Source organism: Fibroporia radiculosa (genome assembly GCF_000313525.1).
Source record: "Fibroporia radiculosa TFFH 294 genomic supercontigs, scaffold2117, whole genome shotgun sequence".
Classification (NCBI taxonomy): Eukaryota; Fungi; Basidiomycota; class Agaricomycetes; order Polyporales; family Fibroporiaceae; genus Fibroporia; species Fibroporia radiculosa.
In genome coordinates this window covers 1-26,432 of record NW_012133334.1, presented here as the reverse complement: position 1 = coordinate 26,432, position 26,432 = coordinate 1, and the positions used below count along the sequence as shown (strand labels likewise).

Sequence of the window (26,432 nt, the reverse complement as noted above, 5' to 3'; positions counted from 1 at the left end):
CCCCCCCCCGACTCCAAACTTTGTCATGTTCATGTAGTGCGATTTAACAGTCGCTAATTCAAATTTAGTCCTTCGTGAAAGAAAGAAAAATAGATCATATTTCGAGCTGTATCGGATGTGCCCAAGAAGCATATAACAGATTCATATGGGAGAGTAAGACAGCATATGGTAAGACAAGGTAGGCATACTGGAGCATAAAATCTGTCGAAGTCCACGCGCACATGCACATGCACACGCACACAAGAGCGGAAGAGAACAAAAGATGAGTGTACACTAATCCTACAAATAACTTTATCTGGAGAAAACCAAGCGTCGCTTATAGCAGCGACCTCAACTTCGACAACACTTCGTAAGTGCGACACAACAAAACGCAGACACCCACCGCGGCGTTCAGAAGGGCGACACCCAGCAGGGCGAGCGTGGTTTGCACCGCCTCCAGACTCGCCACTTGGATCGCAATAGCGAAAACCAGCGCAATGAGAAGCATGTTGAAGATCAATACCACATAGCCTTCGGGGGTTCCTCTGAAGTTCCGACATGGATTCCAATGGTAGTAGTCGTAGATGGTAAGGTATGTCCACATCACCGAGACACGCGCTGTGTCGAACCATTGGAGCGGACGCAAGGATCCCTTCTCAAGGAGTTCGGTGCGGCGCACCCGTGCGTGGAGACTTTGACGAGTAGGGACCTCTGCAAGCCAAAGCAATACATCAAACGTGTTCAAGCGGGCACAGAGCGGACGAATACGTACCAACAGCACGCAGAACAGGGATCCCGTTATAAGGATGTAGCAGTGTTTGCACTGCTAAATAAGACATAACCTTCGAGTCCCCCGGCTCGAACAGCGTCTTGCGGGACATGTCTATGAACTGCTCACGGTGAGTCAGTGAGAGGAAGCACCTCAAAGAATCCACATACAAATATATTGTCCAGATTCCACATGCGCATGAGCTTACCAATGTCAAGCTCACCCTCATGGCCCAGAGGCATGTCCACAAACACGCCCAGTTGAGGGATGCGGGTCGACTCGGGTCCGCATCCAAAAGACTGTGGAGTCGTCGGCTTTCCGAGTACTTCTTGGACGCTCCTTTGCCAGTAGACGCGTACATGCCTGCTGTTTGGTAAGTCATCTACTAGATCAACGCCATAATGCTCTATCGCTCACCCAGGAGCAGGGAAGAAGCGTGCATCCGGCAAATACGGCCTAGTGGTGGGTATGAGCGGCCACCAGCAGTAGTTCCACGAACGGTGGTAAATCTCTTCCATAATTTCAAGGGGAGTCCTCCAAAACACTTGAAGCTGCCGATAAAAAAAAATTGCGTACTGCTCCTTTGCCTCCTCCCAAAACTCTTGCCACTCGTCGTAGTACACTGTTTCCATCTCCAAGGCCCAGGCTGTTGTAAGCGAGCGCGCCTTGCGAAGCGGAAAGAGGTAGTAGCAAACACCAACGAAGAGAGAGACCCGGGCATCGAATTTGTTATCGAGGTTCCTGACGAAGGGACGCCTTGGGGATTCCTCCGGGCGGTCGAGATGGGAGTAGGACGGAGCCATGGCTACCGCGTTGAGGGAAAGCGTGCGCTCACGCACCTTCCTTTATATGCCGTTTCCATCCACAAAACACTAGTTCCGTGCCACGAAGCAACGCAAATTGTGAAGTCCGCCGGGTCGCCAACCTAGCCACACCACACTCCTTGACCATTTACAAAGCGCATCATTTCTATAGCAACAACGCGGGAGATTCGATTTCGGAAGCAAACACAAGGTGGGCCGCGAGTTTGGAGTGCAGGCTGATCTGTTACTGCTGGGCAAGCTCGAAGTTAAACAAGACAGCCCATACTTGTTGGCGCTTACGCGTCGCGCGTGTTGAGATTGGCTCCCCACGTGATCGTAAAGTCCCAAGGCCAGCTGAGTTCAGTTCTGAGTAACTTACCAGCCACGTCTAGAGAATCCCTCAGTCAACCGAGCTATTCAATCGAGGAGGAAGGAAGAGGAGAGACAAGTATCTGGCGCAATGCTCCAATACCATGACGACTCCGAATGCGCCTTCAAAGATCCGACTGGTAGTACCCAAGGCAGTCTCGTGCTCTCTCTCGGGTTCCTCAGGCTGTACTTCAAGATAGTGGGCATGAAATGCTCTACTGAAGGTGGCACCTACCGGTCTGCTCCACCTAGACCTGTATACGAATACGAAGTATCAGATGGTCGACAAGTTAAGCTCCGCTTTATAATCTTTAAGCTCACTATGCCCTAACTTTGCAAGTACTGAGAGAAATGATAGGTCGAGAACGTACAACGATGCATCTCCGCTCAGGTGTGGTTGTTGATTGGCCGTTGAGCTCTAGTAAAGCCCGCGCGATTGAGACAGAAAGTGATGAGGTAAATTGATCCGTGGTAGATACCAAAGACCCAGTCAGAAAATACAGGCAAATAAAAGCCGATTTCCGTTTCCACATGTTCCGATCTCTCTCAGTAAGGGCTATAGTACGCCGGACCCGTGCACTCGAAGTCAGGATTCACGACATTACTACATGTCAGATTCCTTGTCCCATTCGTGACCACATTCGCAAAGTCTAGGTCGATCCCTGGGCATGGTGCATTGTTTGAGCAATATAGGTTTGCGAGGCTCCCGCCCGAGATCGTGCCGAAGACGCTCTCGAAGGTGTAGTCGGATATTGCAAATGTCGAGGTGCCACATCCTCCCGTGTCGCCGTTGTAGGAGATACATTGTGTTATTTCGGTAACGCCGTTTGTGAGGTTGGCAATGGCGAAGTCTCGGAAAGCTGCGGAATGGGAATTTCAGCCTACGGCGCGAACGCGCAACCGTCAGCTACGCACTGATGTTAGATGCATAGCCGATACCACCGCCACCACCTGATAATAAAGCAAACGTCAAATATAATTCGCCTAATGTGAATATATAATTACCGTTGGGAGGATACCCCTCAACTTCGCCCGTCCACGTCTTAATATACCCCGCCCACACTGTGTTGATGGCCACAACCCGCTCCGCGGTGACATTTGTAATGAACTCGTATGTATCATTATATTGCCCAATAGAGCCTACAGCAATCCCGTTTCCGTTATAGAAGACACAGTCCTGGATGAGGATGTTAGACGAATTGGCTTTCTGGCTGATACTGTCGTCGCCGTTGGTAACAGACCAGTAGCGGAAGGTAATATTGTTAGAGAAAAACGTGTCTACGCCATCTGTATTGAGAGTAGACGCCTATGATGTCAAGATTTAGACGATTCCTGTAATCGAAGAGCGTTCGGAGACATACAGAGCTATTGGAGGTGCTGTTGACGTATATATGATCGAGCAGCAGATTCTCGGATTGTGTGATCGCCATTGTCCAGAATTGGGACTGGACAAAGCGGATTCCTGTAAACCTACTGTTCGTCGTATTCGCGATAATTAAGGAGATTGGACGTCCTGCGACGTTACCGGCACCATCTGCGAAGTCGTACCTGAGACGCGCCAATGAACAACCAAATATTAGAGAGAGAAAAGTCATACCAAACTTGGCCTTGTCCATCAAATGTGCCGTAACCGTTGCCATTGAACGTGATATCAGATCCGCCAAAGACCCAGGCAGAAGTCATATTCAAGTAGTTGAGGGGCAAACCGGCGCCTCGCCAATAAGTGATGTTCGTACTCCACTGTTCAAATATGTGGGTAATTAGCGCGTGAGATTACTGCAGAAACAGGCTAGAACAAACGAGCAAGGTGCCCCTCAGATCTACGGTAACGTTTTGCAGACCAACGGTCTCCATGACGGTTTCGATGTTGAATGTGCCTTTGTCGATGACTATGGTTGCATCCTGGCTACATTCTGCGAATGCAGAGAGAATAGCTGGTGTATCGTCGCTTCCGTCATCGCTAGGACTGACAGTGCAGACATCACCATTCTTCGTGAGCGTCCCAGCATGCGCAACAGAGACCAATAAGTATAAGAACTGCGCTGTCGATAGTAGCGCAAGGAGATTCATGATGCTATGCCGCAACTTCTGGTCTCGGGAGTGAGATATATACCCAAATGGTGGCAAGTCAAATGACAGCGAGATCCTTCTTACACCCGGCAACGGACCGTATTGTCCTATGACCAAGGCTCTGCCGAATGTCCCGTCTGTACGCTTCTTGAGGTCCCCAGGAGGAAGGAGCAGCGGTTGGCCGGCACAAAATTCGGGATGTATTTGGGGCTCACATGAGGGTGGTTTTTCCTGGTCTAAGCCGTGAACCTTCTATTGGGAGCTATGAGTATCCTCGTTGAGACCCATGTGACCAGGTGAATCTGAATACCGCCACAAGAGCGGGGCCGCGGTCGCCTTCCAGAACTTTTCGCCTTCTGCAAGTACGAACGTCAATGCGGAGCTCCGCACTCACGCTCGTTATTGCAGGAAGTCTAGTCGGGACAGCTGATAGTTGGGACCAGCTAGAATGCAAGAGCTATATGGCCAATGCCATAGAAGATCAGCGAGAATGATAGCAGTGCATGCAGCTGGATTAGAAATATGGGCCATTTTTGAAACTGTGTTTTCGAATGAAAAGTCGGCCGGAGTCATCAGCAGATCGGGAAACCTCCACGATTCACGGACGAGACGCGTCTACGGCGGGCATGACCAGACACTGCGATACTATCAATATACATCTCCAGTGTATGATGACCTCCTTCTCATTGTGTAGTCGCTTGCATAGAATATGAGAATCAGACAGCTCACCAGGACCCTGGGGCGAGCCTCTCAATATCCGTATCCATTCCGTTTGCTCAGGCATTGCAAAGAAAGGTGAGCATTATACAAGTCTATGGGCCACTCCAACCTGGTCTGCATAAACCTTGCTCTAGTAAAGAATGTAGAGGAGACCGTTGTGGTAGTGCAGGAAGAGGTGGCCGATTTCCGCCAACGCGGATTACATTTGGCGCTCATAACGTCTACACTGAATGCCTTCATGCAAGATTCCACGATTTATCACACTCGCATCGCATCCGCACGCTTGTTCCATCCACCGAATTTACCTGACTACTTTATCAACTATCATCAGCAAAAAATTAAGGTCGAAACAGCTCTCATACTAGGCCATAGCCCATGGTCCACTGATGACTACCGTGGCTATGCATAGGAGGCTATGTCCGTTGTACGGTGAAGCATCAAATATCAACGGTTCTTAATGAAATTGATCCAAGGTTCAAAATATGCGATATGGATGTCCCTGCCTTATTATTGTGAGCAACGGTGTATTCCATTTTGGACAGCGGTGTGCTGAAGTGACGAATAATTAAATCTTCAGGGCATGTACAATGGGCGCTGGTGGGCATGAGCTGAGTCACCGATACACCCTTCACAAGAACCTGAGTGGACCGCCCTCTCTTTCATTCTTTCAGGGCGGTGTTTTAGTATCAAAGGGGCGAGGCAGTGACGCACTGGGTCACTGGGGCGATCATGCCGATTGGATAAGGTTGCAAGCTACATAAACGGCTCTATATCAATGGAGAATGCATTATCTCTGTGGATTTCTCTCTTGTCCTGCACCACCATGACTCGCAGGATTCTACGAAAACCTCCGATCGTTTGCAAAGTATGTGGCGAGACGCACTGGTGGAAGCAGGACTCAGAAGCACGACACTGCATATTGCGCATCAGCCTACGTGAGTACGCATCTGCAGGATGTTCATCTCCCCAAGGCGAATGATATATTGTTTCAGACGTAGATCGATGTGCACCAGGTGTGTTCAGAAACACGCGGTTGAAAGAAATACGGAAACCAGGATGTTTTCCCTATGGGCCACTACCTATTGAAGTCTGGGAGCGGATCTTTGATCTTCTGGCGCAGGACGAATGGGTGTATGCGCTGCGGGCGTGTGCGCTCACTTGCAGGCTGTGGAGCACTAGGTGTCGGTGGCATTTAACTAAGCATATCGTTCTCCGTGAGAAGAAACAAGCACACAAAGTAGCAAAGGTGATTCGGAATCGCGCATCGCAGATGGACACAGCCGAGGTCATAACGCTACGACAGCCATTCGCATTCATGTCCGGAAAGAAGCTTTCACGGGTAAAGGCATTAACGATCGGTGACACATGCGACATACGCCATTGGATGCCAGGCTCGTTGCATGTTGATGTTTTTACTCATTTCAGGATCACGTTCGACTCGCTCACTCGTCTTACGCTCGACTGGATTGAGTTCCCGTCCGTTATTGTCCTTGCGCGGCTCGTCTTTTCCTTTCCTCGCTTAACCAGCCTCACTTGCCATGACTTATCATTCAAAACGAGAGGTTTTGTGCGTGGACGAGCGCTGCCGCCGAAGCCCTTTGAGCTAATCCAGGTTGATGTCCAAGGAGCCGATGATGTCGTCGACTTCCTAATCATCTCTGTTGTCGGGGCTACTCTGCAGCGCATCAAATGGAAGGGTCGCTCAGGTTCTGTGAGTACGCTACAGCGGCTCCTACAAGTAGCCGGTGCATCTCTCCGAACTCTCGACGTGACATGCTGGGAAACGTATGAAGCAAAAGTGGACATACTGGACCTCGGAAACAATGATGGCTTAGAGGTGGTCTCGGTCACTACCGATCTGGATCACAGTGACAAGTACATTATGAACTGGAACTGGACCTATGGTATCATGTCTACTGCTCTCCCCTCGAAGCTCCGGGAAATTGTAATTGGAGCAAACGTAGGCTCATATCAGGCACTACCGCAAAATCATGCCGATCTCTTGGCCAGAATAGATTGTGTGCAACTCGAAGAGCTACTTTGCCAGGCCTGCTTCGAGAACCTGGAGACGGTCCACTTTCACCTGCGCGGAATTGTTCATTCCTCGGATACCTTCGACATGCCCGTAGAAAAATGGATGAGACAACTTTCTCGTCAGTTTCCTGGACTGCATGCTCGCAAACTGCTTCAGTAGGTGTCTTTATTCGGTACAAGTGTTCACGAAAGTCATTGATAACCCCATTTCCTAGAGCGTCTGTCGCAGCTGAACCCGTTGTGCAGTCTTCCCGGTTCGGTCCAGCCCGCTGGCAATGGTGATTCACTTCAACTACTCAGCTCCTTATTGCACGATATAAATTGTCAGTCAAAACATCGCATGTTCAGTTCTAACTTCCACTTGACTGACATATCGCTGACGTTTTAGCCGGATATAACGAGGCCGAGACTAGATGGGTAATTCAAAACACCAGCGAGACCAAACTGAGTACTGCCGGACATCAGCTATCTGTCCGGTAATCATTCGAATATCTAAGCTCGAGGTCCCTCGAGAGTGTATCTGCTGATGAGCCAGACGCGTGTCGTGCGCCCCAACATCATAATTTACGACTCCTGCTCACCCAGTCCATACACGAACCGCATAAGCTTTGGCACGCAGGTCTGGTTGAGCGGATCGCGTGCATATTTCGTTGAAATACCGCCTCTGCTTGCAGTGAACAATGTATCAGGGAGTGTACTCCGTTGGATTTAGCGGCTTGGGCACGTCGAGTATGTTCTTTTCCCAGAGGATTTTTATTCCACCCACAAGAATTTCGTGTCACAGGCGCATAGGATATAGTAGCTCTCGACCACGAAAGCAGAATGAATGTAGGCCACAGATGATGGTGATTAAGGTGTCTCTTGCTGGTCGACGCAGGGACGCGGAAGATGCGGTATGTAATGTGTCTATCAAAGACGAAGCTGTAGTTGAACAAGTATCACGTCGACGTCCGCATGCGAGGGCGGTCGCAATGTCGGACAAGTACAGAGCACAGTTCGCAGAAGATAGTGCTACAAAAGTCAAGTCTCTGCACGACGCTGAAATCAAATGGCGTCCCCGTCCTCCGATTTGCCCACTCGACGAGGAGATCGACGCTGAGTTGCGATCTATACAGAACGCATATGGGCGAGGTATTGGGTGATTAGGTGATTTGGAATTGGTGCGTCGAGAGAAGTGATCGTACCAGTGTGCGACGGAGTATGTGGTGCCGCAGTCCATAAGCGAATTTGGCTCAGAAGGGCACCAATTGAGGCGAAATAGAAGTTGGTAGCAGGCGCTGTTCGTAACTTGTTCAGGACTCCTCGTGCTCTCCTTCTGAGGCTGATGTCCCGGTTGCCCTTTCCCACAGCATACAGTCTCACAACCACAACACTACCAATCTGGCTCACCTAGTCCTCAGCACGACGGAATGTCCATGTTCTCTGGGAATGAACCCCCTCTTCTCTTGAGGGTCTGGAAAGAGACGTTTGAATCAAAGGAAAGGCGGCTTGCTGAAGAGAATGAGGAGCGCCAAAGGAAGGGTGCTGAGAAGAGGGTAAAGCGCGATGAAGACGAGAGGAAGGAGAAGGAGAGGTCGTTTCCTTCAGTCGTTGCAACTGCCCGTGTTATTGAGGATATCAATTGCATCTCGTATCCTGACGGCGTCAGAAGACCGAAAGTCGAGTTGAATGTAAATGCTCGACATGGCAAGTTTAGGTACGATCTTATTTTCTAAGTCTATACAGATCCATGAGCTGGCTTTTCGTTTAGATACGACCGAGATTTCCTGATGCAATTCATGGCTATTTGCAAGGAGAAGCCTAATTTTTCTTTCCCCTTGGACGCTTTGAATCTTACACCCGTCGGTCAAGCCTCTTTGATACGCCATAGAGGCTCTGGCCATCACCCTTTAGCGGTTTTGCCTTCTACTTTGACGAGCATACGCTTCAATGGTGCCCAACCATTCACTCACGACGCAAGTCAAGATGGTTTGATAACCAAAATACGCACGCGCACGCGCGCAAAACGTGGCAAGGTGGATCTCAAGCCCGTCGCGCCTCTACAGGTGTCTGCAAATCGATGGCAACCTAAGTGTCTTGGAAAGAGACTCCAGCAGGTCGATACCGATTTCCCAGAGATTGTGATGGGGAAGGTCAAGGCTTTGCTCAACAAACTCACTATGAAGCGTTTTGATTCTATCTCAAATCAAATCATTGCTTGGATGAACAGATCAGAGCAGGAGAAAAACGGGCGTATTATCATGCGGGTCGTTCGACTGGTGTTCGACATGGCGACCTCGGACGAGGCTATGTGGCACGAGATGTATGCACGCCTGTGTCGGAAGATAATGGAGCAGATAAGCCCCAGGATTCAGGATGACGACACTGAGAACACTAAAGAAAGGCCTATCGTAGGTGGCCAGCTCTTGAAGATATACCTGCTCGATCGGTGTAAAGACGACTTCGAGAGAGCATTGATTGCGAAACCGGCGACGGTCTCCACAGCTGTAGCGAGGCCTCCTGAGGATGAAACTGCAAAGGCGGGCGCTGAGAAGGGTACGGATGAGAATATCTTGTATTCGGGATGGGACGGATACCACGCTTATGGTGCACAAAAGGCGAAACAAGGTCTCAGTTTCATCAAATTCATCTGTGAGCTATTCAAGCTGCAAGTACTCACAGAGTGTATCATGCATGAATGTGTCAAGAAGCTGCTCACCAATGTCGGGAACCTAGAAGAGGAGGGAATTGAAAGCTTGTGCAAACTCCTGGCTTCTGTTGGCCAGATACTCGATACGCAAAAGGCCCGCGCGCACATGGATGTGTATTTCTCGTGCATGAAGGAGCTTAACAAGAGCCTGAAGGTCAACTCACGTATGCAGTTTATGCTACAGGCACGTTCCTTCGCCCACACTATCCGTCGTCGCTGATTGTCTCATCATAGGATATCGTTGAGTTGCGCGAGCGTGAGTGGGTGCCACGCAATCAAGTAGCTGCACGCACTATGACCGCCGCTGTTGACGAAGCTGTGCGTGCATTGTAAAGCTACGACTGTTGTATATTTACTGATAGACCAACAGGCTGCGAAGGGGAAAGCCGCTCATGAGACCGCGACCGTGTCTCGCGGCGGTTCAAGGCTTGCTAGAAATCGAGGCGATCAAACTCAGATTAGTCCAGACGGATGGGTTGTTGCAAGTGGATCTTTGCCAAGACCACCTCCAAAGGCCGGAGACCTGTCTAACTTTGGGAATATTAGCAAGACGATGTCTTTGAGGCTTGGTCCCACGAGCAATTTCCAAAGTAGGGAGCAGATTAAGAGTCGCGATAATACGACCTTGCGTGGCGGCTTGTCGAACACGACCTCAGCGCTTGTGGAGGAATCTGAGCTTTCTAAGGATGTCGCATCATTGAAATCCGGCCGATCACAAAGCCGAAGAGCTAGCGGTGAAAAGTTGAAACACCCTCGTCGGTCGTTGTCGAAGGCAAGTGGGGTCAAGGGGGACTCGACACCTGCTGCATTAAAAGCTAGACGATCGGACAATGGTGATGCTGCTGCTGCGCTATCAATATCATGGCTATGACGATGGTGAGTGCCCGTCCTGACCGAGACGAGGACAGACAATTACTACCTCCATTACTTTGAATTTCTCTGCCGTGACTCGTTGTTTTCGTCTCTTCCACATATTTTGGTTTTGGTTCTTGCATAGCTGCCCTGCATGATTGTATAACATTTACAGACCGCGATATTTTCGAACAGGACCCCCTTTTCTTTGCCCCATATCCATTAGCATGCGGGCCAGCTTGTAAGTCGCATAGATGCATGGCTCTAAGGAATAAGTGGGAAGATTGTACTGCTTTGCCCGCGCGGTACATCGGGCGATGATAGTGAAGTAAGCGTGTTGGTGGAAATCTAACCTTGTGTAACGGTCATGGGGTCGAGAACGGTCAAAGATGGCGAATGTTAAGATCCATTCAGGTGAGATTCGAGTGTTGATGCGTGTGCTGACAAGGGTTAGCCAGGCCCGACTCGGCAGTAGCTGAGAGCAGTATATGCGGCTGCTCTCCTATTTTGAAAGCATGATAGCGGGAGAAACAAGGCAATCAACGGAATTTCAGCTCGTGCAAGTTGTGATGTCAGAGACATCATGAGCTACTAAACTCACCATTCCCAACTACCACGCCCACGGCTTATATAGCTATAGCTCACGGTAGTGAACTGCCAGTGCATATATTCGCTTTATACAATCTTTCAACGTTCCCAGGACAAGCTCAACACCTGCTACCGTGTCTAGAACCAAATGTCAATAAGATGAGTAGTCCAGTACCATCCAGTACTCTGTCGCCACTCTAGGAATGGTTTGCTCATCCAGGTACATTCACGTGGAGTGCACTGGCAGGATCATGATGCTTCCTCTCTTGAATAGCGCGCATGCCATTAGGGCGTGAATAAAACATGGAAAACTCGTGCAATCCTTCTGCAGCAAGAGTGTAATTTTGAACACTGTGCGTTGGCAAGGTGATCATTATGATGGCTGAGCACTGAATGTTGAACATTTGAAACTGTCAGCGAAACAGATATTGCATGGGTCCCATAAGCTTCATGTTTCGCTCTGCAGCTATCGCTCTCAAAGTAGTAAAGCCTTCGAGTCAGCCTTCGAGCGCAGTGAAGCTTTGCACTTACTTACTATGCTGCGAGACTCGCGATCGTGCGTAGCCTACTGAGTTGCCATCGAGTGAATCACCTTCTGCGCCGACTGGAGTCTGAAGCGCACGGATGTCAGAAGTCAAGAAAGCGAAGGAGGTACATGCAGGAGGTAACCGGAGATAAGACGGTTGCGAGCAGACCGACAGAGACGCGTCAATGTTGCGTTCATTTTGTCCGCGACGTTCACTCCCGACGCGCGTACGTCCGCATCGTCATCGTCGCTGCTGCTGCTATCCTGGCACCTGCATTGCCCCGTGGTACCTTATACATCTCATTATGACTGAAAATGCAAAGGTCGCTCTGTAACCACCGACATGCTTACCGCAGTGCCTGCGATCTGTCATCCTTTGAATCTCAGGACGAACGAGATTATTTCTGGACCACCACCAAGCTTAGCACCGGAAGACTCGTATCTCATCGGTGATGAGACCAAAGATGTGCCATACAGCCAGGGGAATACTCTGGTGATTCACCTCTCATGCTCATGAGTAGAATGGACATCGTCTCTCTACTACCTGCTGTTGCTCGGATGAATGTACCTCACTAGGGTACTCGTAAGCGCTGTATTTTCTATCGTTACGAACAGTAATGCGTACCAAATTGACAAATCTCAGCCCTTCAGTTCATCTACGACAGCTATGCGTAAACCTCTCTGAAAACCTGAGTACTGAGCTTGGCACAAAAATTGCTCAATTTCATTCTCCGTGATGGTGTCTTGATATCCAGTGGCAGTGTTACTGGGGAGGGGTATGTTCATTGCAAGCTGTACAGGTGATGGTATATCGACGGGGAACGGATAAGACTACTATCTATTTCTCCGCTAGGTTGATCAGAGACTTCAACCCACCTGCAGTATCCTATTTCGCCTATATCTTTACAAAATCTTAGCTTTCATACACTGCCTCGCCGCAATTGACCGCAAGCTAAACCGAGAGGCAACACCAACTTGGCCTCGATTCTGCCATCTACACAGAGAATCCGGGTCCGGATCCTGTCTCTGGGTAAAATGACCCATGAAACCCTATCGTCACCGCACAGTCCAGACTGGCTCTACCCAATTCTTCCATACTCTTCGCGTCCAGCACGAGCAAGTAACTCTTCTCTCTGAACCCATCGAGCACAACGCTCATCAATACGCCGTCGTCCTCTGCACTCCCGTCCGGATTCGCGACGAATATGGGCTCGCCAGGGCTCTGACCATGCACCGACCAGACGCGCGCCGTGCGCGTCGCCACATCATACTTGACGAGCGAGTCCACGAATGTGCTCTTCCCCTGTTCGCCCACCCCATACACGAATCGCATGGGCTTTGCAATGTGGCCCGGATTGATGACGGGGAGCTCCATGGATGCCTCTGGTGCCGCAGCCTCTTCTAGGATAGCAGTACGGAGGACCTTCGCGGCGTCGTTAGTGACAGATGGAAGGCGCCAGTGTTGGAGGATGGGACGGGAGTCTGCACGCTTATTCCCCTCCCCGACATATGCGCGAGCAGATGGAGACGTGGACTTGAGGTTTTCGAAAAACGTACGTTTGAGGACGTCGAGGTTCTGGTAGACAGGCACGCATGTGATGATGTCTGTCTGGCTCGGGTCGTTGGGAGACGGCTCCTCCCACGCGTTGACGGCGTGGAACGCGAAGAACGGATCGCATGCGTACTTCGCCACCACCCCTCGGCCATGCTTGCGGTCGACGACGTACCATAGAGTTTGTTTCGCCGGATCCAGTGGCTTGAGTGCGTCGAGCATGTTATTCTCCCACAGGATCTTCATCCCACCCCATGCGAAATGCGCGCCCCAGACGCATAGGATATAGTAGTTCTCGGTCAGGAAAGCAGAGTGGATGTAGGCCGCAGGCGCGTCCGTGATGGTAGCTAGGATGTCCGTCTCGCCGGTTGACGTGGAGACACGAAAAACGCGATATGTAGGGTGTTTACCGAAGGCCAGGTTGTAGTTGAACACATCACCCGTGGTGGGATCGGACCGTGCATGAGATGCGGAGAGGACTCCAGTCAAGTCTGGGTGCAGCGACTGCTGCATGGCGATCCCGATGGGTTCGAGAGTCTCGGGGTGGAGCCGACTCAGCACGTTCATGTCCGTCTTTGCGTAGAGATTTTGAATTCCGGGTACCTGGCCGTCCCCTCCAGGAAAGCCAGGATGGTTCACTGTAAGTGTCACGCCGATGTTCAACTGCGAGGGCGGCGGGAGCGGGTCAGGGAAGAACGTGGATCGCAGCTTGCGGAAGACAGTGGTACAAGGGTCACGCCTTTGTGCAAAGCTGAAGCCAGGAATCGTCCCCGTCCTTCGAATGGACTCGATGAAGGGGTCGGCACTGTGCCGTGAATTGTACAATACGCGTGTTGGCGAGCCATCAGGCGGCTGGATGATCTGAAATCGATGCGTCTGGGAGAAACCGTCGAACCAGTGTGCGGCAGAATATGTGGTGCCGCGGTCGGTCTTCACCTGGTGCCCTCCAGGACCAGTACGATACAGTGTGCCTGCGACATAGGACGGAATGGTTCCCGTGACACCGAGCTCTACAGGCACTCTCTCCTCATGGAAGGTTTCAAACTAGATCGATCGAGAGAACAGGTTGGGATGCTGACTTGTAGATGGAATCTGAGGTACGTACCCCGACATCGTTGGGCCAATTGTTCCAGGGTTCAAGCCGGGTACTGGCATCCGCATTCGTGACTAGTGTGCGTGTCGGACTGCGGAATTGGGGACGGCGGTAGTCTGCAGCCAGCTCCCACCATGGCTGGGGGCGGCAGCGCACAAGTATAGGTGATAATCTCGCGGGCGGGTACAACATGCCTAAAAGGCCGTTCAGGGTGCGGATCGGGTTCCTCGCTTGTTGGACTCTAGGGTTTTCATTGAAATGCTGCTCAGCTACATCACAAGTAAGTTCTTGGAATCAGAATGCTGCCTGTTCTTACACGGCCTTCATATCAATCAGATCGTCATATGGAAGCCGGGGACACTTATTGACATGCATGCCGGTGGAAAGTCGTTCTTTCTTCAGCTGCGTGAGATTCCGTGCCATCTTTCCGGCCAAAGAGGATCTAACTCCTCAGGGTTGCTGTCGGAAGTAGGCCCTTTTCATTTTTGGACCCCAGAAAGGGAGCGAAAGAGGCTTGATTTGGGTCATGACGCTATAATTTTCCAAGAGAAAAACTTTAATAATGATTTATACAATACAGTGAACACGCTCGAAATACACCACTTCCCAGCGGACCTATACACCGCCATCTTCCCGCATTTTCGCGCTCTGCGTCGATTCACACTGTGCTGACTTGAACTCCTCATCATCGTCGCGTTCGACCACGCGCGAGATGTTCACTGCCATCGTCTGCATCGAGTACGAGTCCAGCGCGCGCGACGATATACTGCGCGCGACAAACTTCGATCCGGTCGCCGTGGACAGCCCCCTCTGCTCCCAGCCGAGTCCGACGCGGACGTTGATAAGCATAAATGAGATACCAGCAATCATCGCAAGTGTCTCAATGCTGACAAATTGGAGGTTCGACCCCGACTCGTACGTCGCCAGGAAGAACACTGTCCAAACACTGTTCGCCGTACGTACGTCAGAGTCCATGGGAGAAGCTGTCGTCAATACGAACGAACGCACGTGTACAATGCAGAGCTCTCAACGATAATTGCGAGCACAGACTGTAGTGAGGGTGAGTGGAGTTAGGAAAGGCTGGCTGCGGTATGCCGGTGTCACTCACCATGAGATGGCTGCTGCGAGTCCTCATGCCCTTGAGCGTCGAGTTGATGCGCCAGATGCGCCATGCAATCATCACTGCACAATCCGATAAATATGCGAATCTGAGCCCGAACGAATCTTAAAGACTGCTTACCCGTGCAGTACAAGTTAGTGCTATTCAAACAGCGCTTGAGCGCTTAGCAGGAAACGACAAATGGTCTATAGCACATACCACAGAGTGAAGACGGCGTCGCTCGTCAGCCAGCGCCCTAGCGCGGAAATGAAGACGTCCTGGCCGACCTTGAACCTGGTAAACTGGTATATCAACCCGATACCGCAAGCTGGGGATACATGAGTGGCGCGCATCATCCCTCTCTCAAGTGACTTACCTATCAAACCAAGCAAAGTACACAGCGGGAATATCACAATGGATGTTCTATGCGACCACACGACCCACAGACGATATATCTGCAGTTGCGATCTCGCTTAGGGTTTGCCTGTATCAAGCGCAAGAATACTCACCATCATCGCGTCATTCACCACCGCGGTAAACACGAGCGCACCACTTTGGATGACTTCTGTAGGACGAGAGAGGTTTCCGTAGTACGCAATCGGCATCGTTCCCCCTTCGTAGTTGACGAACGCATTGAAGACACGAATTACAGCGATGATCCAGTGCTATTCCATTTATCGATCAACCGTGCAGCATCACATATACCAAGCGGAGGGGTACCACCTACTAAGGTAGTTGAGACAAAGATTAGGACGACAGCGAGCAAGAACGCCAAGACGGATGTCCAGGAGCCGGAATGGAAACCTCTATGGCCAGAGGGACCGCGGAGATCTCGATGGCGCATCCAGAGCAGATACATAGAAACCACAGCGAGGACGAAGAAGATTCCATAGAGAAAACTCTCCGAGCAGACCGTAGCGAGCTCAGCGGAGATTAGGCCTATCTGAGCCATTGTGGAACAAAGGGCTCAGCACCTGCAGCTCCGTTCAAGTATCGGCGGCGCTTCACGCAGCCACAAGGTGTTTGTGATTATACTGGCGGGGGACGGTAAACGCATTCACTATAGTGCCTGAAGTTCTTATCAAAGGAAGCCCGGCCAACGAGCAGCTTTCCCGCGATGGATGCGCGGAAGCTTGGAGACGGCACGACATGGTGTAGCGAATCACGTCCATCAGCAGCAGGAAGATTTGGACACCTGATGTGGCACAATGCAAAGGCGCTATGAGCGGCAGACAGATGGTTATCGGGTCGCGGTGCGCACTTACCCTTCCCCAGTACGGGGTACCTTGCATCATACAAGACGAACTCTGGGCCATGCGCTGAGTCTCCCGTATTAATTCCTCGTGCTGCGTACGGAATAAGCCCTGCATGCGTCCCCCTCTCCGGCTCTGCCGAAGCCACAATGAGCGTAGGCGCCTGGATCAATGTACCGACGTGTATTCGGACCACGTCGATGTGCCACTGAAGTGGTTACGACCAACCATTGTGGCGACGGCGGATCTTGAATGGCTTCCCCTCGTTCCTACACTGTGAAAGGTGTCAGACTGTATTTGACCAAATCCTAGAAATTTGCCACGCACCACCGGGCTTGGATACGGAACATGTAGGATGTCAAACACCCCGTGGTCCGTACGGTAACGACGCTATTGCATGCTGACTCAAAACTAAAATGTTCGTGGAAATATAGCAAATATGCAAAAGTTGGAACGTTTATTGAGAGCCTAGTCACCAGGCTTCGAATAGGGCGCGGAGCCGATTAGTTGGTTATGATGAACAGTCACAGAATACTGCGCCCATCCATACTGAGCACGCACAGCCCATGTGGTTTACCCATCTACAGCAGCAGCAGCCCAGATAGCGAAATAGCGCAATGACGGAACGTACGCTTTTCCGGCATAGCTCTAGTCTAAGCTCCGGCCATCTCTAATCGAGGGCATCGAGTGCTAGTCGGACATAATATGATGGGTACAGCCTATATGCGTCACAAAGGGCTGCGCATACGTCTGTACAGTCGCGCTATGATCTCTATTGGAAGAAAAACTGGACCCGAGCGCTGTCATGATTTGAAGTACGTAGACTTGATCATGGGATTAGGTTCAAGCTCAGATGGATGTTAAGATGAAATCATGCGTGGAACACACAATCAGATTGCCGTATGCTCGGCGGCGGCGTCGAATTTCGCAACAACTTGGCAATTGGAGGCAGTTCGAGCGCGTTCTGCCAGCAGCAGTACAAATGGAGCAAAGGCATGTGGGCACTGAGTACTGAGAAACGGAAGGCACATTGGACGTCATAAATGTAGGTATACCAACTGGGCTTGCTAATAACGTACCGATCGCTATTTTCCGCCTTGCCATCTGTTCGTAATTAATAGTTGTCCACGATTTGTCTTCGATGGCCAGAGCCTATCCTGCCCGTGTCAGGACGTCATCTTCTTTCGAGAAAGAAATGGGGACGAGTGATGTTATCGCAGTGCACGCAACGGGGTGGGTGAACGAGGTTGAACATGTCAATTTTCGCATGTGCGACCTTAGAATGTGCGATTGACTTGCAGAGCCCGTGTTTGTGCCCCCTAGGCAAACTTGTGTTCAGCCAGTCCCGCAGATTGATTATGAGCGCACTGCCACCAGTAGCACATAGACGTTGAAACTTGAAGCAGCGCGTGCAGAGTCAGTCGGGACAAAATATAGATGATCTCGAGACGGCCGGCAGAAAGAGCGTGATGAACATGCCGCGCTCGGTGTCGTCCTGCGCCGGGCGTCGTTTGCAGGGTTCAATCGAAGCCGAGGGCCCTGACCGTGAGTGCGCCCGTCCCCAGTTCTCATCGCTCAACGTTAACGCTCAAACTATTGACTGGCAATCCAAGCATAGTCTGCGTATTCTCTGAAGCAACTAGCAATACCGCAGAGCTAACTGCATCTTCTCCACGTATAGATCCTTTTGTGGTGGCTCATCCAACTATCTAGTCTGGTGCGCCATCTGTTCTCTTCTTTAGCACGCACCTGATGCATAACTGGGGACCTGGGGTGCGACGCTCCCATATGATACAGTGGACCTGATGCCTTTGGCTTTGACGAGTTTGTTCCGTGATCATCTCTGTCCAACAATAGTAGTTGTTCCAGTGTGAAGCCGCCGGGTTGTGTCTGATGAACTGAACTTTGATCATTCGGCGTTCAATGTCCTTCACTCGTTGCCCACGCTGTTGCGATTCTTCCAGGCAAGATGCAGAGATAACAAGCTGTACTGGCAGTTCTTCCCGGCCACGGCTTCAAATGGATGACATTCCGTTAGGTTCCCTAATGATTATCAAGGGAGTGAAAACGATCACCTGGCATCAAGGGCGGTTGTTCATCTGATACGACCATATACTTACTGCTAGGCAACTCAGATTTCCGACGCTGCCAGTCTCCATCCCACGATGACGGTCTCATTTTCCTGTATCCAGGGGGCGAATTGCGCAACGTTTAGCCCTCCCACGGAATATCTTCAGAACAGAAGCCGTACTATTCCCGAGCTCTACGATTGGACTGTCGAACACAATCCCGAGCATCCTGTCTTTGTCTACCACGACGGAACCCAGTGCAAGTCCATTCTAGGACCGCAAGTTCTTCAAGCCGCGAAGCGGGCAGCAAACATCATTGTTGAGCGTGTTGGTGCGCAACGCACTGCAGGAGACTTTGAATTGAGTAGTACTCCTCCGGTTGTCGCTGTTCTCGCCGCAACAGGTACGCAATTTTTTTCAGTGTCTGAGGCTCAGAGTGGTGCTGAGTTAGAGCAGAGACTATCACACATTTTTGCTTCACCCTTGGTGTCCTCTACGCGGGATACACCGTCTTTCCGCTGTCCACGCGCAACAGTCCTGCTGCCGTTGCACATCTACTGTCAAAATCGAGCGCCTGCTGCATATTCACTAGCAATGAGCCCGCTATCCAGGCCCTGGTTGGGAATGCGCTTCAAGACAAGCAGTCTGAGCTAATACCTGTTCATTCAATGCCTGTCTTTTCGGACCTGTTTCCTCAGAACGCTTCGAGCGAGCCTGTGGAGTTCCTTCATCGCAGACGGTATGACCTGAGCGCCACCGCTGTCATATCCCACTCTTCAGGTGCGTATAACGCCGAGACAGTGTACTAGACGAGACCCTGACCCGTCTACAGGATCTACTGCGTTCCCAAAAATGATCGTCTGGTCTCACTTAGACTTTATGCAAACGGCATTGACACCTTGTGAGTCGTACATTGCTTGGTTAGAAGCACATCAAGGGATTGATTGAGGTCAAGGGTATGGAGAGGTTGATCTTGCTGGAGTAGTCATGGGTTTTCATTCTATACCCATGTTCCACGGCCTCGGTTTGCTGCACTTGCTCTTGGTGGTACGTAGGCAGTTTGCGTATCTCGGCTTGGTATACTCAAATGTATCGGGCAGCCATCTTGCGGAGTGATATTGGCCACTTTCCCGCCCTCGAGTCCAGCAGCTATCCCCACTCCCGAGAGTGTCTTTGATGGAATCAAGAAAACTCAAAGCGCCATTGCGATTGCTGTGCCTGCATTCATCGAGGTAAGTAATCTCTTGGTAAATTGGAGTTCAGCCCTGATAAAGACTCATGCCGTTCAGGCTTGGTCTCGCGATCCGGAAAAAGTAGCACTTTTGAAGCAGATGTCAGGGCTGGTGTGTAAGTATGGTGACTGGCCGTGTTTCCTACTGAGGATTCGTTAGATCTATGGAGGAGGCCCACTCTCGAAAAGTGTAGGTGATATGTTGACTGCAGAGGGCGTGACCATTCTGCCGAACTACGGCTCGTGAGTGGTCTGTATACAATCACCTCTTACCTGGCTTATTATGTGTGGCTAGTACCGAGGCGGGTGTCATGAACACGTATCTTCCCAGTATGTCTAGATTATATTCTCTGGACTACCCATAATGACCTCTCGTAGGGCCCGGTGCAGCAGACTGGGAATACTTTACATTCTCTGTGGTGTGTCAACCGGAGTTCATTCCATACGACGACGGAACATATGAATTAGTCCTTGTCGTAAGTGCTTGCATGTATCAAGTACCGTTGTTTAATACTTCATTTTTGCGCTTACAGTCCAACGACCTCCATTGTTCAAAAATAATTAACACCAAAGTCAGGGGATGCGATGCGTACTTGACCGGTGATCTTCTGCAGCCTCATCCCGACAAGCCAGGGTATTGGCGAGTGTTCGGCCGCGCCGACGATCAGATCATGTTGGCGAATGGTGAAAAGGTGCGGTATCCATCCGCATAATTTGGTCGACTGAACTCGAATACATTCATTTCGATTAGACCAATCCGGGCCCAATAGGTACTTACGTTTTGCATACATTCTCGAGAGAAGATACTCAGCATTCGGATTCTAGAGAACGCGCTTGCTCGCGACCCGCACGTAAAAGCTGCAGTCATGTTCGGACGCGGGCGGCTGCAGAACGGTGTGATCATCGAACCAGCGCCAGAACACGCGTTTGATCCCAACGACACGTCTCGCTTGCAGAGCTTCCGGGAAACAATCTGGTGTGTTCTAGTCCCAGAGTGTCACTACGATCCAGCGCTGATTTTGATCCAATACAAGGCCGTCTGTCGAGAGGATAAACGAGACGGCGCCACAACACTCCCGGCTTTTCAAGGAGGTATGCCCCTTAAGTGGGCGATATTTTCGGAGGCAACATTAACATATATTAATAGATGATCCTCGTTGCATCGCCGTCCAAGCCGTTCCAATATACTGCGAAGGGCACGTCGCGGCGCGCTATAATTCTATCGCAGTATGCCGAGGAGATCGACGCGCTTTATGACTCCGTCGACGACACGATGCAGAAGGATGTCTCACCGCCTGCCAGTTGGGATCTCGAATCGATTGCCGAGTTTGTAGAGAGGACCATCAATGGTGTCTTGAGAGTCTCGGTTACTCGCGATGCCGATATTTTCGTACATGGCTGCGACAGGTGAAGCCGTTTTCTGCAGGCAGCACCACTGAAGCTGATGTGCCGCTCCACCCGTCCAGCTTACAAGCTACGTGGATTCGCAACACGATTCTCCGAGTACTGCGCGAATACGACCCGAACATCGCGAAGAGACTCGCACCCAACTTCGTCTTCGAAGCCCCCAGCATCGCTCGCCTGTCTCGTGCTGTCCACACGGCCGTGCACAGTGCCCAAGATCCGGAGGTCGCGAACAAGGTTGTGGCCATGCAGAGGATGGTGGAGCATTATACGCGTGCATACCCAGGAAGGCCGTCCGTGCTCAAATCGCGGGCGTCAAAACGAGATACAGTGCTGGTGACGGGGACGACTGGCGCCATTGGGTGCAATATCCTTGCTCACTTACTCAGCGACGAGACCGTTGAGCGAGTGTATGCGCTCAACAGAGTGTCGGAGGCTGGCGCTGTCAGGCAGCGGGATGCATTTAGCCGCAGAGGGCTCGATGAGAATCTCTTGCGGGGTGAGAAATTTGTGTATGTGGAAGGCGATATGGGCCTTCCCGGGCTCGGAATCGATCCCTCCCTATTCGTAAAGGTGAGGGCATGGTGCTTTGGGCCGTTTCCTCAACTATACTCACTTCGCACATGCTATGGTAGATCCGGAACACAGCAACGCACATCATTCATAACGGTTTGTATCTATGGACGATTGTGCAATTATCTGCTGACGGGGCATATAGCGTGGAGAGTCGACTTCAATTTGGCACTGTCATCCTTCGAGAACAATATCCAAGGGCTTCGCAACTTAATCGATCTATCGTTAGAGTCTCCACTGACGACGCCCCCTCGACTGCTCTTCGTCAGCTCCGTGGGTGTTCTCCGGCGTATGTAATTGTACAGATACGTGTTCTGTTCCTGCGCTGACGATCGCTTCAGATGTTTCCGTGCTTGGAGAAGCTGCGGAAGAGCCAGTCGAAGACCCGTCCTCTGCTGTAGGCTCGGGGTATACGGAGTCTAAATGGGTGGCTGAGCGGATTTTACACTTGTCTGGACAAGCATCGGAGTTGCGCCCAGTCGTCGTGCGCGTTGGCCAAGTCTGTGGCGATCGGCGTGGATACTGGAACGAGCGGGAGTGGTTCCCGTCCCTCGTCAAGTCTGCTGTATTCCAGAGACGCTTGCCTGAACTACCTGGGGCAAGCCACATGGCACATCATCTCGAAATAACAACTGATTATATCCCTTTTGTTGCATAGACCGTGTCGTGGATCCCTGCATACGACGCTGGACAGGTGCTGGGCCAAATGCGCGATTCAATACACCCTGTATTGCATCTCGCTCACCCGCGTCGTGTCTCGTGGAACAGCGTCATCACGCCGATTGCAGAGCATTTGGGGGTCCCCTTAGTGACCTACGAGGAGTGGGTCAGTGCGCTCCAGCAAAGCGTCACTGAGGGAACAGGTTCGGAAGTGGAGAGATTAAGAGAGAACCCGGCGCTGCGATTGCTTGCGTTCTTCCGTAGCTACAAAGTCGACGAAGATAAGGAGCCACTGGGAGTTACGAAACTCGCGATTGTAAAGGCGAGTGAAGTTGCGCCCGCTTTGCAGCTGGTTCCGGAGACCAGCGTGGGTTCTGTGCGAGCGTGGTTGGATGCTTGGCGCGATTCTGGATTTTTGCTCTCTCCTGGTAACCACAAGATGAAAGCTTGAGTGCGTATCATACTCCAATCCTGTTATGATGCAATAGTTGCGCGCTACACCTCGAACGGAATAGTGTTGTACAATTAAGACCTCCTTCCATCATACCAACGACAATTGCGCCATACCAAGGCAAATATCAAAAATCCTGATGTACTTAGCATACACCTATGATTGGGAGACTGCCTAAGCAGGCATCGGAGGAATTCAAAGTTTCGCATTGTATAATATCACATCATCGGGCTGTTGAGCATCCAGAGGGTAATTATGCAGAATGATCTTTGACCATCTAGTACTCCATGGTCTTCAGCTGCCAGTTCTACTCACATAAAACCCGGCAAACATCTAATGAAAGCTAATATATACTGCAGAAACGCGACTGTAGTACACGCAATCTAATAATACTTGTTCAATATTCCTGGTTCGGATCCGCGCAGGCCAGCATCGATGAGTGCGTCGCGACACATAGATAGCTTGCCCACGAAGGGATTGAACAGTCTGTACAGTGAGAGCGATTTAAACACTGTGAATCAATGAATAAAAAGAGATAGAGTCCGACGTGGCGCTCTATAGCACTCCATATCCAACACGATTTCTAGCAGTGTCTTCACCGGTAGCCGTAATCCTTGCATTCCATATCAATTAAATATTAAGGTCTTAGCTTCGCGAGAAGCGCGTCATATTCCCAGGTGGGAGAAATCCGTAGTCATGTGCCACAATACTGGAGGAAGCGTTTATGCAGGAACAACGCTATTCAGCACGACACTCGATGAGAGGTGACGGACGTCGCTAGTCTCTGCGCGATCATCCAAAGTCCAAGTCAAGGTGGTATCGTCCTCATCTTCCCAAGAATTGTCGTTGGATTCATCGCTCGATAGCTCATCTCCAAATGTAAGCTCCTCGATCTCAACGGCGACGTGGATTCTCTTGGCGACAGTATAGTGAATGGATGGGGCGAACGTAGACATCCTACGGCGCATGGGCTTAGTCGACCGTTTGGAACTGGCGAGCCGTGGGAATAGGATATGTTGGTGGTTTCGAGCAATATATCGAACTCGATGGGGAATGTGCAATGGAAAACGGCGAGTATAAACATTAGGATCCGCTTTCTGGCTTGACTTCGAGACAAAAGATTCGGAAATAGACGCTGGCTGAGTTTTGCTTTCTATATCATTATCTATCGAAGCGCTTGACATCGTCGAATCAGAAGAGGAAAAGTCGGCGCCTGCCGTAGATATGGATGGATCTATCGAGGAGATCGCATGTGGCGGGCTGCTTCGCTGCCTGAAATGTGATATCATTTTTCGGCACGCTTCTTTAGCCTGGGCCATCCGAGAATAGAGAACGACGTTCTCTTCTGAAGAAGCATCGAGGAAAGATGTACTATGAAACATTGTCGATGAGCTAGATGTGCTGTCATCCGCGGAGGACACTGTGGTCGGAAAAGGCACATCGCTCTCTGATCATAAGGATACGTTGGATGCAAAGGCTCAGCTTCTCCTCACCTGTATTGTTTTGGACATCATGCTAAAAGGCCGCACCACATGCACTGGCAGTAGGATTGTGGCGCACTCGTCTTTCGTTCTCAATTCGCTTCCGCTCTTCAGCTGTAGACGTCTTTGTATATCAATTGAGCATATATATATACTAGCTTGGTTTATATGGGCGACATACTGAGATCTTGGCCCTGAGGTCTTTCGCTTCCTTACAGAGAACATAGATACGGGATGATAGGCCGGTGACCATCTTGACATACTGTTTCGTCAGAGTAGTCGCACAATGTGACTGTAAACGAGCTTCTTCTGCCTGCATGCGTATGCTATTTTGTGCTGGAATGAATGTGCGCCACAAATGTGCATTCGCATTGACATCTAGAACGTACCATGACAGATTGCCTCTTGCGTCAGAAATGAAATTGCTTTCCGAAAATAAGCCTTCTTCAGCTACAGAGCTCAGAAGAGACTCGGTTTCTTCTAACGTGGAGTCCAACTTTCGCAGTTTGTTCGAAGGCAGTTGGCTCTGTCGATGAAGGTGGCAAGAGATGGCAACATCCCAAAGAGACCAAGGACACCCAAGATAAGTCCTAGAATGTTGTAAGTTGTGTCGGAGATCATAGCGCGACACAATCAATGGAAGGGGAGGCGGGCAGGGCGTGCAAAGCGAGTCGACTTCAGCAGGGGGCAAGCTGTCGACGGTCATGCTGTAGTGTCCAGATATGTAGGTCAGATCAGCGGAGACGAGTTTGAACCCGCGAATACATAGGACTGGACCCGGATTTCCTTCCTGCGTTCCTTACGCATGTTGTCGTCAAGGAGGGCCATCCTTTTAGTTCACCGTAAGTACGTTTTCCGCACGGCGCGATGAGCGCTAAGCAACTCATCCCATATATCACGTGCCATCGCAGAGGATCAAGTGCTTGTAGTACTTCAGTTAAGGAGCGAAATAACGACTCGTGCACTCCTAATATTTGACTCGCACTTCCTCTTGTTTGTGCTCAGATGACTGGTCAGGATCCTCGACTACCCTCATATGTCTATATAACACCAGAGCAAGCAAAGCGATTTGCGGAACACACTGCAAGAGGTATTTTCGCACTTGGCCATGGGGAGCAATTCTGGCGAGAACGTCAACTGTACCTGAAGGATCGCGGATACATGCTGAGACCCCGATATATGCCAGACTGGTCACCCTCATGGATAGGCACGCTCATGGATCCAATCTTTTGTGAAGACTCGATAATGCTAATTGTACGTGTTCCGTGTAGTTCGTTTACCAATTCGCCTGATGATGCCCCGACAATGAAAAGCACTGTAATGTTATCGACGCAACAAGGTCAAAAGACGGCTCAATTATTTCTATAAAGACCGCAACCAAGAACAGCGAAGAAATCGCCATTGCCTCGTTCCTGTCATCTGAAGAGCTGAAGCGGGATCCCGCAAATCATTGCGTATCTCTTCTGGAAGTGTTCGATGACCCTCTAGATCCCACACTCTCCTTTCTTGTTATGCCATATCTTCGACCGTTTGACGATCCTGATTTCGGAGCCATCGGTGAGGCAGTGGACTTTGTGGGGCAGACGCTTGAGGTGTGTTCGGATTTCATTTTGTTTATTAAATTCACATAACAACCGTGAATCATTAAGGGTCTTCTTTTCCTTCACAGGCACCGAGTGGCACATAGGTATGTTGGTCGGTTGCTTGCTCACAATAAGTGTCTGATACACTACAGGGATTGTGCAGCGGCAAATATAATGATGGATGGCAGACCACTGTATCCTCACGGTCATCATCCCGTGAGACGCAGCCATGCTATGGATACTGTGCATGAACTGTCGCCGTTAGCGAGAATAGACCATCCTGTCCGTTATTATTTTATCGACTTTGGCATCTCGACACGTTTCGAGGAAGGCGAGTCGCCATACGTTCTTGGTAGGAAGGGCCGGGACAAAGAACTGCCAGAATTATCGTCGGATGTCCCATATGATGCATTCAAAGTTGACCTCTTCATCTTGGGCAACCTGTATAAAAAGGAATTCGTCGACGTACGTTCAACTTGCATATCCAAGCGTGACATATACTGATGTGTGAATCAGAAATATCATGGAGTCGAATTTCTCCAGCCACTCATTAATGCCATGACGGCACAAGTACCAGCTCAACG

The 26,432-nt window shown here is 50.6% G+C and overlaps 9 protein-coding genes across 9 annotated transcripts; 4 read left to right on the top strand and 5 right to left on the bottom strand.

Annotated features, from left to right (window-relative positions):
• Nucleotides 1-316: 316 nt before the first annotated feature.
• On the bottom strand, nucleotides 317-1,551 carry FIBRA_03578 (uncharacterized protein; the record flags this gene model as incomplete). Its single annotated transcript, XM_012325415.1, has 4 exons — nucleotides 317-690; nucleotides 752-869; nucleotides 919-1,111; nucleotides 1,166-1,551. The coding sequence occupies 4 exons, from the start codon at nucleotides 1,549-1,551 to the stop codon at nucleotides 317-319; spliced, it is 1,071 nt and encodes a 356-aa protein (XP_012180805.1).
• A 915-nt stretch (nucleotides 1,552-2,466) lies between these two features.
• Nucleotides 2,467-3,990, bottom strand: FIBRA_03577 (uncharacterized protein; the record flags this gene model as incomplete). The annotated part of the gene is made up of 6 exons (XM_012325414.1): nucleotides 2,467-2,780; nucleotides 2,836-2,871; nucleotides 2,926-3,226; nucleotides 3,282-3,468; nucleotides 3,518-3,660; nucleotides 3,721-3,990. The coding sequence occupies 6 exons, from the start codon at nucleotides 3,988-3,990 to the stop codon at nucleotides 2,467-2,469; spliced, it is 1,251 nt and encodes a 416-aa protein (XP_012180804.1).
• A 1,543-nt stretch (nucleotides 3,991-5,533) lies between these two features.
• Nucleotides 5,534-7,026, top strand: FIBRA_03576 (uncharacterized protein; the record flags this gene model as incomplete). The annotated part of the gene is made up of 3 exons (XM_012325413.1): nucleotides 5,534-5,645; nucleotides 5,703-6,900; nucleotides 6,960-7,026. The coding sequence occupies 3 exons, from the start codon at nucleotides 5,534-5,536 to the stop codon at nucleotides 7,024-7,026; spliced, it is 1,377 nt and encodes a 458-aa protein (XP_012180803.1).
• Nucleotides 7,027-7,715: 689 nt separating this feature from the next.
• Nucleotides 7,716-10,304, top strand: FIBRA_03575 (uncharacterized protein; the record flags this gene model as incomplete). The annotated part of the gene is made up of 5 exons (XM_012325412.1): nucleotides 7,716-7,875; nucleotides 8,101-8,440; nucleotides 8,495-9,587; nucleotides 9,668-9,751; nucleotides 9,804-10,304. The coding sequence occupies 5 exons, from the start codon at nucleotides 7,716-7,718 to the stop codon at nucleotides 10,302-10,304; spliced, it is 2,178 nt and encodes a 725-aa protein (XP_012180802.1).
• Nucleotides 10,305-12,393: 2,089 nt separating this feature from the next.
• FIBRA_03574 (uncharacterized protein) lies at nucleotides 12,394-14,467 on the bottom strand (the record flags this gene model as incomplete). Its single annotated transcript, XM_012325411.1, has 3 exons — nucleotides 12,394-13,995; nucleotides 14,057-14,285; nucleotides 14,361-14,467. The coding sequence occupies 3 exons, from the start codon at nucleotides 14,465-14,467 to the stop codon at nucleotides 12,394-12,396; spliced, it is 1,938 nt and encodes a 645-aa protein (XP_012180801.1).
• Nucleotides 14,468-14,659: 192 nt separating this feature from the next.
• On the bottom strand, nucleotides 14,660-16,095 carry FIBRA_03573 (uncharacterized protein; the record flags this gene model as incomplete). The annotated part of the gene is made up of 8 exons (XM_012325410.1): nucleotides 14,660-14,990; nucleotides 15,053-15,093; nucleotides 15,153-15,226; nucleotides 15,285-15,304; nucleotides 15,363-15,471; nucleotides 15,520-15,598; nucleotides 15,653-15,808; nucleotides 15,871-16,095. The coding sequence occupies 8 exons, from the start codon at nucleotides 16,093-16,095 to the stop codon at nucleotides 14,660-14,662; spliced, it is 1,035 nt and encodes a 344-aa protein (XP_012180800.1).
• Nucleotides 16,096-18,561: 2,466 nt separating this feature from the next.
• Nucleotides 18,562-22,784, top strand: FIBRA_03572 (uncharacterized protein; the record flags this gene model as incomplete). The annotated part of the gene is made up of 19 exons (XM_012325409.1): nucleotides 18,562-18,868; nucleotides 18,922-19,245; nucleotides 19,298-19,366; nucleotides 19,421-19,512; nucleotides 19,566-19,697; nucleotides 19,755-19,808; nucleotides 19,857-19,939; nucleotides 19,992-20,026; nucleotides 20,075-20,172; nucleotides 20,230-20,388; nucleotides 20,448-20,466; nucleotides 20,522-20,672; nucleotides 20,731-20,788; nucleotides 20,844-21,103; nucleotides 21,163-21,673; nucleotides 21,736-21,769; nucleotides 21,819-21,962; nucleotides 22,015-22,238; nucleotides 22,332-22,784. 19 exons carry the CDS (start codon nucleotides 18,562-18,564, stop codon nucleotides 22,782-22,784), a joined length of 3,207 nt encoding a protein of 1,068 aa, XP_012180799.1.
• Nucleotides 22,785-23,506: 722 nt separating this feature from the next.
• On the bottom strand, nucleotides 23,507-24,166 carry FIBRA_03571 (uncharacterized protein; the record flags this gene model as incomplete). The annotated part of the gene is made up of 1 exon (XM_012325408.1): nucleotides 23,507-24,166. One exon carries the CDS (start codon nucleotides 24,164-24,166, stop codon nucleotides 23,507-23,509), a length of 660 nt encoding a protein of 219 aa, XP_012180798.1.
• Nucleotides 24,167-25,270: 1,104 nt separating this feature from the next.
• FIBRA_03570 (uncharacterized protein) lies at nucleotides 25,271-26,352 on the top strand (the record flags this gene model as incomplete). The annotated part of the gene is made up of 4 exons (XM_012325407.1): nucleotides 25,271-25,519; nucleotides 25,579-25,857; nucleotides 25,915-25,952; nucleotides 26,001-26,352. 4 exons carry the CDS (start codon nucleotides 25,271-25,273, stop codon nucleotides 26,350-26,352), a joined length of 918 nt encoding a protein of 305 aa, XP_012180797.1.
• Nucleotides 26,353-26,432: the final 80 nt, after the last annotated feature.